Genomic DNA, 15,394 nt, shown 5'->3' on the forward strand with positions numbered 1-15,394 from the left:
CTAATCTATCCATAAAGTTTACTGATTATGTTATTTCCATCTTTTTGGCAATACCAGCACAATGCAAAAACACTGGCATATTCGAGATATGTTTTTTTTCATCAGTACATGTTTTGTTTTTGTGAGACACATATAATGCAAATAATGACTATTTCACAGATCCCCCCATACATGGTTAAGATGGGCAGCAATGTGTTGCTGAAGTAATGAATATCAATAGAGTTATATAAAATTTCTTGTCAAACTTGAAAAGAAAGGAATAATATGAAATGTACACTAATGTATGAAACACAAAAGAAAGGCATAATATTCATAAAATATTAAAGTAGATGTACAGCAAGTCTATGAATTATTCCAGTGCGATAAATGCTTCAAAGAGGGACTAGAAGACATGATTAACAATGTGAGAAGAAATGGCTTCAAACTGCATTCGTCAAAGAAAACATCATTCATGTATTGTATTATCTACAGCATGATTGATAGCTAACTGCAAGAATGATTATTGAACAGCTAAATTTCTGAAAAATAATTTGTGCATATGATTTTAATTGAGAAATTAAGAATGAGAAAATTACAAGCAAAGATCACTCAAATGTTTATTATTAAATTCAGAATGGATAAAATGATGTGTTGATTGGTTAAACCATAATTTTCTTATTATGCTGATCATGGGTGATGAATCTTGGATTTATGAATATGATTTGGCATTGAAGTTTCAGAAAAACAGGGGAGATGAAAGAAAAAATATGAATTATTAGAAAACATTAAGGAATCAAAATTTTAATTTTTTTGGACATGCATAGAACTGTGCATTGTGAATTCATTCTCACAAACTTGAATATCTTGAGACACTTATGAGATTGTATATAACATATCATTCACAATGAAATGAAGTAGATGGATTTTGCATTATAATAATATACCATTGCAGCCAGCATTTATTGTACATGATCTCCTAGTCCAAATTTAATCACTTCATTTCAGCATCCTCCCCACTATCTTGATCTGCTTCTTAGTGAATTTTTCTGTGTCCCAAAATTGAAATGGAATTTCAGAAACTTTAAAGAATATGAACAAGCGTAAGAGATAATGCAATTGATGGACTTGGTAGAAAAGACCTGCAGCACTTCTTTCAGCAACTGAAATTATGTTTGCAGAAGTGCATCAGTAGCAAAAGGGACCCTTTCAATGATGACTATGTTGACATATGTAAACTAAAAATTTTTTGTTTACATATGTTTTTTTTGTTTACACATTTGTCCATGAACTTTATGGATAGACCTACATAAAATTCAATGTATTTGAACATTAGAAGAGAAGTTTAGAAGTCTCTTTAATTTCTGAAAAATTATTTAGGTGCAGCATAGCCTCAGTTATCCGATCACAGTAAGATCAGGATGGGTTCAGAAAATTAATTTTCTTACTAAAAAAAGACAAAATTGAGTAAATCAGTAACTTTTAAACATTACATTATTTAACTAAAGACAGATTTCTATCCAAACAGTATTTTATTTTTACATCACATTAATAAAAATAATTTATTTAGAATAAATATTCACAACTGTTAATTTTTCTGATTTGTGGTTCACAGTTAATACATCTTTTGCTCTATCAATCCTCCTTTTTTTAAACGACTGATGATTTTTAACATGTCTTATATTGAAAGCCTGTTCTTTTCCATTTAGAGGCAATAATTAGGCTTATAAAATAGCATGAATGAAACATGCAAGGTGAATAAAAAAAGTGAAGATACAGTGCCTTAGAAGAATAATAGGAATAGAAAGAAATTTTATGGTCCAAAAACTATATTTCTTAACAAATGAGAGCTGAAAGTCTTGATAAATTTCTCTTAACACATTTCTATCTTATCTTTTCCAAGATCTGATCAAGCATGTTTTAATGAGTTCAGATCACTAACTAGATAACTGAGGCATACTGTACTTTTAAAATATTTTAATCATGTAAGAAAGACAGCTATTAAGTATCATAAAAGCGAATTTCTTCATTGACCATATCCAAAGTATTAGAAGTTGAGGACTGGTGTATGTTACTTTGCTCAACATCTTCAGATATTCCTGTTTCATGAAGATGATGTGTTATGAGTTGTTTTCCCTTTCCAGGTAATGAAAGACTTGTGGATTTGCTCATAGACTTATCTTTTTCTGAAGAAAGTTTGTGAAAGCTTGTGTCATTAGAAGGAGTCATTGAATCTTGGGTTGAGGTTGGAGAGAACAAGAATGCCAACCTACTTGGCGGAATCTCACCTTCAGAAAGGGATACATCGTAACTTAACTCTCCTTCTGATACTGTTTCAGTTGAATGGGAGGTGGATGTACATTTCTTAGTTTGTACTTCTATATCTCTATCAGCAGGCAAATTGTCAGTCATTTGCGAGTCCTCTGGTCTAAATCTTGGTGTTAGATTTGCACTTTTATTTTTCACTGAAAAGAAATTATAAATGTCATACGAAGCATAAAAAGTACATATTTTGCAGGCCATGATTTTATAAGAAATGACTATACAGGCAATATTAGATTTGTGAAAGTTTAATGAAGGATTTTCTTCAAAGCTTGTTTCCACATATTAAAACTAATTTATGGAGGATTTTTGTTTAAAAAAAGATGGTGAAAAATAAGAATAGCATTAGTGTATGTTTTGAATAATGGCTATAAAAAACTATATCACTTTTATAAAGCTTACAAGTTGAGAATGAGTTTTCAAAATATTTTGACTCTGAATATTTATATCCTAATGAGGAGAAAATTTAATATTTCTGTTGAAATTAAAATACTTGCTTACCTAACCACAGTAAGATAAATTATGATAAACATTTTTCCTATGTGGTCAACTGCAGTATGAATGAAGTCTTAAAAAAATTACACATTTCACAAAAGAGAATTTTAAGACTTGCTATATAAATGACATGATTTGTAAGAAATTTAAAAATCCACTATGATATCAAAACAGATTTGGTCAATAATCATATTTTGAATTTAATGTACAATTTCTTTTCTAGAAATTATGTCTCTTTACACAATAAAATAAGAAATCTTCAAATATGATTCAATATTAGTTCTGAAGCACTGTAAATCAAGAAACATTTTTGAAAAACAGAATTTTAATTTTAGATTATCGAAGTACAGTTAAACCTTGGTTCATGACTTAATTTGTTCCTTCAGGTAGTTCATCTCTCAAATATTCATAAACAATTTTTTATAGGAATTAATGTAAATTGAATTAATCCATCCCTGAATCACAGATAATATCTTAGAAAAGAATATTTTGAATATACATTCCTAATGCAAAACTGATAAAACTCATTAAATCTATCACATACACAATTTTAAACACACACAAAATAGGATAACTTGAGCTAAAGCTTACTATATCTGTATGAAAGAAAATTGATGGAGTTCACAGAGAAAAAGTTAAAACATATTTTACTTTCTTAGGTTGCATGTATTAGTCACTTTTCAGTCAGCACTCAAAACTAAATCATTTTTTAATTGTTACTTTATTGCAGGTCCATTTATTTATATTGTTACTTTATTACAGGTTTTATTAATACAGAATAGGAAAAAAACACACAGCATCAATCCTTCCATTTCATGCATTATATTCGAACCACGGGGGGCATTCCTTCACACAGCTTACTCACAGATAAATTTTATACACTGAATACATTATATATATATACAATAAACATAAAATGTGCTTAAAAGTATAACAATTAAATTAAAAAAGTTATGTACCATTGTTTAAATGTGTATTTCTCTTTTAAACCTTTTTTACACATTATTCAAGTCTTATTTTTAAATTAGCATGTACTATTATCAAGCCTAATTTTAGAACATAAAAATGCTGTTGGCTAGTGCAGCCACCTATTGAGGGATTTGTAACTATTAGTTGTCCCCATATTACTCTCTTACCAGTAATCTTAGTTATTATGCAAAGAATCATGATGGTAGGTACAATAAATTGATATTAATTTTAAGGAAAAGAACAAAAAATGTAAACCTTTATTAAGCAGGCTTATAAAATATGCTGATATAATAATTTAAAGATAAACAAAATTCATAAACGGTTTCTACAGAGAATAAATATCATAGTGAACAATATATTATTCAATAGTTAGTACAATGTAAACACATATATACCTGCATGACTTTCTTAATATACTCAGATAGTAATGATTTTGGGCACTGTAGTTAATTTTGGTATTAATACAGGGTGTTTCATAGATCATGGAACAACCTTGGAGGGGTGCTGGAGCATACTAAAACATGCATTTTTTTATAGGAATGTAGGGTCTAAAGTGATGAATTAAGACAGGAATGCAAAAAAGCAACACAAGAGGAAAATGTGTTGATGTACAAAATCAACGCAAAGTGCTTCTTTGTAGCAATACAGTATTCACAATAAATGTTCAAAATTGCGACCACCAGCAGTAATACATGCTTGTTAACGTTGCAGAAGAGATTGATGAGCATTTTGAAAAATGACAGGAATTTTGCACATGCTTGCAGCCGCAATTGATAGTCACGCAACGAGGTCCTCCAATGAGTCAACGAGAGTCTCGTAAATGACGCTCTTCAGATGGCCCCATAAAAAAAATTCGAGCTGGATAAATTTGGCAAACAGGTCCACCACAGCCAATCCATCGGCCCAGAAATGTCCCGTCCAAGTAATTGCAGACCCGCCCGTGGTTATGGGCTGGTGCACCACATGTGATCACAAAGGACAGTCGGAACATCGTGCAGCAATTCTGGTAGCACCTGTTGCAGAAAAATATAATAACATAAGTCATTTGTATGTGCAGGTAAGAGGTATGGGCATATGAGGTGGTCGTTAACAATATCCGTCCACACATTCATGGAGAAGCGGGTTTGGAATGCATGTGGACGTGTGCCATGTGGATTATGAGTTGCCCACACAAGCATGTTGTGACTATTGAAGATGCCATCTGTGAGAAAGTTGCTTCATGCATGAATAGCACATCTGATGGGAAATCTGCCTGCGTCGCACACTGCTGCAAGAACTAATGACAAAAATGAACTCGGAGAGGGTAATCTGTCTCTTGCAAGGCTTGGACTCTTTGCAAATGGTATGCATGCAAACCATTTTCATGCATTACTCTCCAACGGTGGAATGACTCAGCTGCAGACGATGTGCAATAGCTCTTGTACTTGTCTGAGGTGATTCATGCGCATTGAAGATGGATTCTTCAATGCGAACTTGTCGTGCACTTCTTCTTCCACTCCTAGGTGTCAGAGGTGGCTTCAAATGATGCGTTTTCACACACAGACTGATGCAACCTCTTGAACATTGTATGCTTCAGCATATGCCTGTTCGGAAACCATTCTTGGTACAACCGTAGCACTGCTCTGTCGTTCCCATTAGCAGCATCATACATGAGATGCATGTCAGCTTTTTCCCTGTGCCTAAACTCACCCATCACGCTCGACATCAGAGTTGCGAATGATCTTCTGATGTATTGGATCGTGGTTTGTCTGACTCACTACCGCTGCACTGCCAGCAAATCACAGCTGTAGTTCCTATTACTGTTAGTGTTCCTTTTTTTGAACATTTATTGTGAATACTGTATTGCTGCAAAAAAGTACTTTGCGTTGATTTTGTATATAAACACATTTTCCTCTCATGTCGTTTTTTTGGGTTCCTGCCTTTACCCAGCACTTTAGACTCTACATTCCTATACAAAAAATGCATGTTTTAGTATACTAAACCACTCCTCCAAGTTTGTCCCATGATGTATGAAACACCCTGTATTGAGTATATTCATCGGGTCATATAATTATTCTAGAATATTTAAAACTGGGTTCAACTAACCAAAATTATATCAAGTTAACTGACCTTTGTGCTAAATCTTAAAGAAAAAATAATTATTAATCACTGGAATTTACATACATGGTACAGTCAAAAGTCGTTAATTCGGACACCCATAATCCGGAATGATCTATAATCCGGACCTCAAAGCTACAAACTTTCTGCGCATGCGTCAATGCATAATGCACGCGCATAACACTTCTATGCATGCGCGTTTAATGTATAATGGATGGTATAAGCTAAGCTAAAATTATCTAATTATCTTTTTCAGTTAATGTTGCAGATTGCGTTGTTCCTTAATCCTCGAATTGTATCTGGCTTATTATTTTTTGCAGACTATTAGAGCAATTTTATAAAAGTAAGCTTGAACTTTCGATTATGCCAGATAGAATTTCCAATGCTGGAGCTGCCAAAGGATCTACAGAGCGAAAGTATGTTTTGATGTCCATCAAACAAAAAGTGAAACTGCTGCAAAAAATGGATAAATGCATATCCTTTGTTCCTCTAACCATTCCGAAATCTGTTTATCAATTTCACGCTGCTCTATGGAGAGGGAACGTTGGGGGGGAGAGGGGAACGTCGCTGCGCGCAGTGAATTGGAAGTTGATCTTTCAGCACTATCCTTATCTTCAGGGCAGATGTTTTTATTTTATTTGGCTTATAATTCCTTTCTAAATGTAGTATTTCATCTCAATGTATTCCGTCTTTGATATGATTTGAATCAAATTCCTCGTCGTTATAACTCACTTCCGATAGTGAAGAAAGTGACACAGCATTATTGAAAACAAAAAAATTTCGATTGACAAATTAGTCGGTATTCTCGACACAGCAATTATAGGACTTAAACAGCAAAACTTTGTAACTGAACAAGAAATGATGTCTGTTTATAGAATTAAAGAGAAAGTATTGTAATGTATTCTGCAGTAATTTACAAACAAACAATCTTCTTAGTAGAACATAAATTTTATTTCTAATTCACGGTGATAGACAAATTTTATACAATTCTTAAGTGGCAAAATTTTTATACTACTCCTAGCTGTAAAATCTTCAGAATCTTATCTTTTAAAACAATATCTCACGTTGCTGACGTTTTAATACAAATATGGCGTTGCCACTTCAACAATAATTATATTTTTTTATTAAATAACAAGATATTACAACCTCTCCCCCCTCCAGATAAACTTTAATTTATATTTTTATAAATTAAAGTTTACGGTCTTTTTTTTTTTTTTTTTTTTTTCAAAACAACAATATCAGCACAATACAGAATTGAAATACAAGATATAACATAATAACATACACTGAGGAAGAGAGGAAGGAACAAAATATTTTTTTATCTATATAGAGAAACAAATTATTTAATCAGGCCAGGGAGTACGACTTAATGCGTCTACATTTTTATAGTTTTTACCACTTCTATGAACGATCGTGTAATTGTAGGGTTGTAGTACTAGTGTCCATCTCATAAGTTGTGGATTTAGACTCACATTATTTTTGAGCCAAACTAAGGGATTATGATCGGTCATGATGAGGAATTTAGTATGCCCGTCTAAATAACACTGATGTTTCTTTACAGCAAATATTATGGCGGCGCATTCCTTTTCTGTGGTACAGTACTTTTTTTCAGTTTCTGTAAACTTCTTACTGAGGTATAATACTGGATGTTCATTGTCTCGTTCATCTTTTTGAGCTAAAATGACACCCCTACCAGAGTTTGAAGCATCAGTTTGCAAAATAAACTCCATATTGAAATCAGGTGCATGTAGTATAGGCCTTTGAGACAGTTTCTCCTTTAGCTCTTCAAATGCTTTTGTGCACTCTTCTGTCCAATTTATTTTCCCTTTCTTTAAGTTTCCTTTCAAAGTTTCTGTTAAAGGTGCTGCGATAGATGAGAACATGGGAATGTAATGATTATAATATCCCGCTAATCCTAAAAATGCTCCGACTTGACTTTTTGTGAATGGCACTGGAAAATCAAGAATAGCTTTTACTTTCACTTCACTTGGCATTCTTATACCACGACCTACAATATGTCCTAGATATTTTACTCTATCTTGAGCAAATTTGCATTTTATTGGTTTATTAGTTAAACCAGCGTCCTTTATTTTGGACAAAACGGCTTTCAGGTGACTTAGATGTTCTTCCCAGGTGTTTGAAAAGATTGCCACGTCATCTAAATATGGAACAGCAAAGTTTTCACAACCGTGAAGGATTTCGGCCATCATTTTACTAAATGACCCTTTGTTAAATCCAAAAGAGTTATATATTTTGCGCTTGCTACCGTTTCTACTCGTTGTTCGATGTTAGGCAAGGGGCAGAATTGTGTTTTAGTCAATTTATTCAATTTTCTATAGTTGATACAAGGTCTTGGATCCCTCCCTGCTACTTCTACTAAAATCATAGGAGAAGTGTAATCTGAATCTCTTATTTCAATTATTTTATGCTGAAGCATTTTATCGATTTCTGTTTTTAATATATCCGTTTGTCTAGGAGACATTCTGTATGGTTTACAGTGGATTGGGGTGTTTTCTGTCAATTGAATATCATGCGTTATTAAATGAGTTTTCCAGGTTTATTAGAAAAGATTTTTGAAAACTTCAGCAGCATATCATGCAAATTCTTGAATCTGTTGTTCATTTAGCTTATCACTTAAGTAACTGTTTTCTTTATGTCCTCAAAATTGAACAATGTTGGTTCAGAGTCAATTGTTGGGAAATTTTTCTCCATACCATCAATTTCAGATTGATCTTCTGTAATCATAAGGATAACCGATTCTGCTCACCTATGATAAGGTTTTAGCGTGTTAACATGGTAGACTTGGTTAAAGTCATTTTTTCATTCGAAATCACAACATAATTAGTTTCGGATAATTTCTTCTCAACCTTCCCACTATCTTTCCATTCAACTGCTAGTCTGTTTGGTTTATTCGTTGATACAACTAATACTAAATCTCCTTCAGAGAATTCTCTTTTGATAGCTTTACGATCGTACCACACTTTTCTTTTGGTTTGCATTTCCAGCATTTTATCTGTAGCCAGCTCTTTGCATCTTTTTAACCGATTTATCAATTGAAAAACGTATTCAACAACATTATTTCCTTCGTCTTCAGGATTCATCCATTGTTCATATAATAATGTTACAGGTGTTCTAAGATTTCGACCATATACTAATTCTGCAAGTGTAAATCCCGTATTCTCGTGCGTTATTGTTCTTAAAGCAAATAGAGCTGTGGGAACTTGCTTCTCCCATTCAGGGGCTGCTTCGATACATAAAGCTTTTAAAATTCGTTTGATTGTTCGGTGAAATCTTTCAATAGGGTTGCTCTGCGGATAGTGTACTGAGCTACTTTTATTCCAAATTTTTCTACAAATTCAATGGCTAGATTGCTCATAAAGGAGGTACCTTGATCAGTTTGTATTTCTTTCGGGAAACCCATTCTACTAAATATTTGTAACATGGCTTCAATTACTGACGTTGTGCCAATACTAGGAACAGGTACTGCATCCGGATATTTTGAAGCTAAACAAATAGCTGTAATTAAATATCTATTGCCATTCGGTGTTATTGGTAAAGGACCGCATGCGTCAAAGTTAATTTTTGAAAATACTTCTGCAATAATTGGTACTAAAGTCAAAGGTGCTTTGGCTTTATCATTAGATTTTCCCACTCTTTGACATGGATCGCAAGTTTTAACATACTCTTCTATTTCTTTATAGCAATTAGGCCAGTAAAAGTATCTTGTTAATCTATCTTTAGTTTTGACGATGCCAAATGTCCAGATGTGCTATCATGACATAATGACTTTATTTGATCCCTATATTTTTCAGGAATAACAATTTCATTTCACCCTTTCATTTCCATTTTTATCTATTTTCCTTTTCACCAACAATCCGTTTTCTTTTACTTTGAAATCATTTGTCTTGCTGGAATTTTCACTTTTAGCTTTGTTAAGCAATGACGCTAGATCTCTGCTTTGATGCTGAGATTCAATTAATTCCTTTGAATTAACATTAATCACTTTCTTAATTTCTTTGTCTTCCTCATCAGCTTGCGGTAAAATATCTTGGTCAGTGTCAATAAACGTCAGTTCTTCTAGTTTCTCCATTTCGGTTTCTCTATTTCGATCTTCTTCACGAGATCTTTTTACTTGAGATCGTGTCGAAACTGCATTTATTTTTTCTAAATTTAAGAATGATTTATTTTTGAACAATTGGGCAGTTTTGTTACCCAATACATATCTGCCTGGATCATTTGTAACAACAGCTGCCTTTGTCTTTATATGACCAAATTTGCAATTAATTTCAACTTCCGCTAACGGTAGACACACTAAATGGTCATTTAAAAGATATTGTACCCAGACATGTTCTCCAGTCATTTTTGCGTTATCTATGTATTTCTGAGAAATAACATCAACAGTGGCTCCTGTGTCTCGAAGAATAGGCATTTCATACCCATTCACTAAACCGTTAACTGTATATGTCTCTAACAAATCATCATTCGAAGATACACAATTTACCTTTTCATTTGGTTTTAAGCGAGGACACTGAGGCTTAAAATGTTTGTATGATCCACACTCGAAACAATGTGGTCGATATCTTTTGTCATATAAATTTTCTTAGTTCTTGTTCTGAAATTGACTTCTTTGTCGGTGATCTTTCTGGTATTTTGAATCGTCCCATTTATCAGAATGCTTAAAATGAGAAGGATGCTCTATTTTTTTCACAAATTTATCATAACGCGGTTTAAATGATCCTTTGTTAATTTTCTCAGTCTGATTGACAGAAAATTTCGGTTTTATTGTTTTTCTCACATCTTCAATTTTCTTAAGTATTTCAGTTGGTGAAATGATGGTTGTCCATTGATCCATAAAATGTTCTTTGAAATCAGGAGAGGTACGCTTTTTTATTTGATCAACCAACATGAGATCTTTTAGCTGTTCAAAAGTTTTAATGTTTAATCCGTTAAGCCATCCTTCTAAATAATTCTTTAATTCATAGTAGAAATCATACCAAGTACTTTCAGTAGATTTTTGGTGTTTATTAAATAGTTGTCGAAAGTTTTCCGCACTCAATTTAAATAGTTGTAACAGTAAAGTTTTTACATATTCATACTTTTTCGCATCCCCTTCTGGTTCTCTAGCAATAAGCTGAACAATGTCAGGAGGCAGCAATGAAATAAGTTGAGTTACTTGATTTTAAGCAGGTATATTCATTATTTTAGCTTGATGCTCAAATAACAACAGAAATAAACTTATTTCATCTTCTTTAGGGTTGAAACGTGGCATGACATCGTGAATTCTGATTTTTAAAGGCTGCTCAGCTAACTGCGTAGTTTCTACTGGCTGTGCTGTTGCAGCCATTGCTTCCAACTGAAGTTTCTGTAGCTCAAAGGCTCTAATTCGCTCTTCTCTTTCACGCTCTTCTTTTCTTTTTCTTTCTTCTCTTTCGCATTCCCTTTCTCTTTCTTCCCTTTCGCGTTCTTCTCTTTCACGTTCTTTTTCTCTTTCTTCCCTTTCACATTCTTCTCTTCTTTCTCTTTCGCGTTCTTTTTCTCTTTCTCTTTCTTCTCCTTCGCGTTCTTTTTCTCTTTCTTGTCTTTCGCTTTCTTCCTTTCTTTCCCTTTCTTCTCTAATTGCAGCCAGTAGTTGAGTAAACTCCTCATCATAACCGGGACTTTCAGTAATCAGTTTATGCAACTGAGCAATCTTAAATTCAGGTTTCACGGTTAAACCTAACTCTTCTGCTAGTACTTTTAAATCCTGTTTTTTACTCCTAGCTAAGAATGACATGTTGACACAAGTTACTTTTAATAGGTTTCAATTTGAAATTCAATCTAAAAGCTCGTACTTGTATTAAAAATATATAATTTTTGGTGAGACTTAATTTCTCAAATACGAAATTCACACTAACCAATTGGAGAGAATTATTTAAAGAACTTTGCCAGGTTGGCACAAAATACTATAATACTATGCCGGGTTGACTTTTTAACTCACTATTCACAAGCCTCATTAGCTATAACTATATAAACACCTTTGCCAGTTAGGCAATACAATGGAATTTTACCCACGTCAATTTGACGTCTTTACTATCTATCTCCACTCCTGGTTGGCGATAACAAAAACAATTTTTGCCAGTTTGGCAATTCAACTTTTAGAATATACAATCTGTAATACATCGGGATGACGTTACTATCTACCACACGCCTGGATGGCGAGAACTTAGACTTTTGCCAATTCTGCAGTATAATCAATTCACTCTACGTCAGTTTGACATTATTATTTATTTTCACGCGCATGCTTCAATAAATTCAAAAACTCAGCTAGCAGTTCTTTTTTTTTTTATATAAATGCCAGGATGGCTTACACATATCAATTATCAACATAAAAATTCAATACAAATAGAAGTAAAGCATAAATAATAATTTTAAAATACTTCTTTACACAAATATCAATTATAAATTTAAGCTAAATATTTTTAGTGTCAGTTATTTTAAACACAATCTTACACGATAAACTATAATTCTGAAATAAAGTATTAAAATTCAATAAATGCTTTTTAAGAAAACCAAAAGTTAATCAATCTTATCTTCAATATCTCACGTTGCTGACGTTTTAATACAAATATGGCGTTGCCACTTCAACAATAATTATATTTATTTATTAAATAACAAGATATTACAGTATTATCACATAAAACGAAACAACTTACATCGAAAGAAATGTTTAATAAAGTAAACAAATAAATATTAAGCTTTCTTTTTTTGTAAATTTTGATACCCTTTAGATCATAATTGTTCTTTATTTCATAAATTACAGTTTCATATTTTTAATTTTATAATTTCTGCATGCCATCTTACCAGATTTAAACTGATGACCTATAATCCGGAAAATTCGGCAATCCGGAATCGCCTAAGTCCTGATGAGTCCAGATTAAAGACTTTTGACTGTAATATAAGTGCATTGGCATGATTAAGTACTCCGAAATATATACAAACATTAATCTTAAATCTAATAGGTTTTTTTGATTTCCCTAATATGTCATGTACTAGGTTTAGTATTAGGCACAGCATCAGAACCTTTGTCATTTAAAATCTCAGTTGGTTATGCTCAGTCATTGTTTCTGATATTTTGTCCAAAACTAACAGATAAGCTGGTTTCAAACTGTCAACTAATAGGCTGACTTATCTACCTTTAATTAAAACTGATAAATACTTACCATATTTGCACCACAAAAAATAGTCCTTCATATGGTGGCTCAAGTGCCTTTTCATACGATTAATTCTCGCAAACACACAACATGATTCTAAGTCTTTATGTACAAATATTTTTTCTTTGTTAATAGTTGGTGATTTAGCTGGTTTAAGCTGGTTCATATTTTTTTAAAAATTTGTTACAAATGATTCAAGTTCAATTTTTGTGGTAAGCTGGTTGAAAAACTCACCTGGTAACTTTATATGTGTACCAAATACCATCTGAGCTACAGAGTGATTAGTATCAGGATGTATTGCAGCTCTTAGTTCTAGAAGGGCAGGATTTCTGTCCATCTAATGTTGCTATGAGCCTTTATTACAGTTTTTAAAGTTATGAGAAATCGCTCCACTTTCTCATTGCATTGTGGGTAGTATGGAGTTGTATGCAAATCTTTAGCACCATATATTTTTGTAAGGCTTCTGAACAGCTAGGATTCAAATTGCCTTCCTTGAGTTGAGATTATGGAACTAGGTACACCAAGCCTGCTTTTTATGATCTAGCTGTCTAGCTCTTGAATATCTGTAGTAGTTATGTAATGCTTATGTTTTATGACTTTGGTAAACAAAGTTTTGATAAATTGGGATATTTGCACAACAATTCAAAACATTTTGCTGACTTAATGACAGCACTTAAATTATTATTTTGAATGGCTGTAACTTCTACATTGGATGAAAGGTTGGTTACACTATCAATTTTTTATTATATATGTAAATAAATAATTGAAAGTTATTTAAAAAGTCAGCTCCAATTATCTCTTTGGAAACTTTAGCCACAACAAATGGCCACCGAAATGGTCGGTGGAAACCTAAATCTAGTGAAAGCATTTTTATACCATATGTGGATATCTCAGTACCATTTGCTGCATATAATTTGTAGTCACAATATTTAGAATCATTTTTAGAAGGGAGTACAATTGACACATTAGTACCACTATCAACGAGGAACTGGCAACCCCTTTTTTACAAATAGGCAGAATTTGCGGTAATTGGATTCTTCTGCAGCAGAACTTACTGCCACATCTACTGCTGGGATGAGCAGTCACAAATGCTGGATGGGACACATTTCTCAGAGAAACACTTTTTTACCAAAATGTAAATGATAAAAACACAACTTGCTTTTGGGATAATATCTCTTATGAGACTGACTGCGGCTTCTGGGACTGTCTTTGCTCAAACTGCATACTTGCTATTTGTAATTCACACCACTTAATATATCATTTTAGAACCAGTCTTAGAAATTATTACTACCGAGGTCAAAACACAGCATCTAAAAAATGCACATGCATTTAATATCATTATTTTAACTGAATGTATACGAGAAAGAATACTAGCTCTACCATGCAAATACTGACTGGTTTGATATGGTTTATTTGATTAAAGCAAAGCATGTGAAGGCCATTCGCCTAAGGTGAGGGATGCCTTCAAGGAGAACTTTGTAAGAGAAACTGGTTCGTATGCGCCCAGTAGTGACTGGGATATTCAGATATGTAATAGCAAATAATACAAATGTCATTTACACATAAAATCATGTAAATTTTATTAATATTATGATTAAAATACATTCCAGAAATGTTTCTGTTAGCAAAATTAACAGGTTTAACAAACTGAAAACTTTAAACACCCTTTTCTCAATTTTGTATTTTTAATTACTTTAAACCAATTAAATTATTATAACCTAGATTACAATTAGTACAATGCTTTGCATTCTTTGTTAATAAATTATTAAAATTAATAACAGTTTTTAAATAAAATATTACACCTTTAAAGTATCACAAATTCGATAGAAATGCTATTTCATATATACTCAAATACCTTTTGAACTCTGAGCAGATGATGGCTGTTCAGCATTTAGGAGGCAAACATATTTTGGAGGAATCTCTCCTTCACTAATAGAGTAATCCTTTGAAAGATATGAAAAAAATTAATGCAGTTTAGATATAGTTAGTTATACAAATTCAAACTCTCTTAAGATCTTCATGAATACTGAACAATAACTTTAAAATATTTACTTGTTTATATAAAAAACAATAAACACATACAAACCTTGCTACTCATATCACTAGCTTCAGTTGCATTAGTTGAATTGTGGCTGTTGCCTTTATCTGAAAGAAAAAAATTGAAAAGCTACAGATTAAGATATCTAAACTTTAGATCAAACTGTATAACAGGAACTATTATTTCCCATTGGTATCAGATAATATTACTGTAACTGATCTCCAGTTAGCCCAATTCTAGACATCGTCAAAAGTTGTTAATCCGGACTCGTCGGGACTTCGGCGATTCCGGATTATCGATTTTTCCA

The 15,394-nt window shown here is 32.6% G+C and overlaps 1 protein-coding gene across 4 annotated transcripts in view; it reads right to left on the reverse strand.

Moving 5' to 3' along the window:
* Positions 1–15,394, reverse strand: part of LOC118180445 (uncharacterized) — a 131,010-nt gene continuing 115,616 nt past the window's right edge. For 2 of the 4 annotated variants that reach the window (XM_035349544.2, XM_035349548.2), the window contains exons 18-20: positions 15,136–15,194; positions 14,905–14,992; positions 1–2,441 (exon numbers count right to left, since the gene is read on the reverse strand). In XM_035349544.2, the coding sequence (XP_035205435.1) occupies positions 1,978–2,441; positions 14,905–14,992; positions 15,136–15,194 (611 nt within the window). In that variant the 3' untranslated portion in view covers positions 1–1,977. Of the gene's footprint in view, positions 2,442–12,695; positions 12,787–14,904; positions 14,993–15,135; positions 15,195–15,394 lie in introns of those variants that run through there. The other 2 variants (XR_004756665.2, XM_085815721.1) reach the window with 2 other exon arrangements.

Source organism: Stegodyphus dumicola, chromosome 4 (assembly GCF_044657685.1).
Source record: "Stegodyphus dumicola isolate Sdum_Otavi_A_Nest chromosome 4, ASM4465768v1".
In the NCBI taxonomy this organism is placed as follows: Eukaryota; Metazoa; Arthropoda; class Arachnida; order Araneae; family Eresidae; genus Stegodyphus; species Stegodyphus dumicola.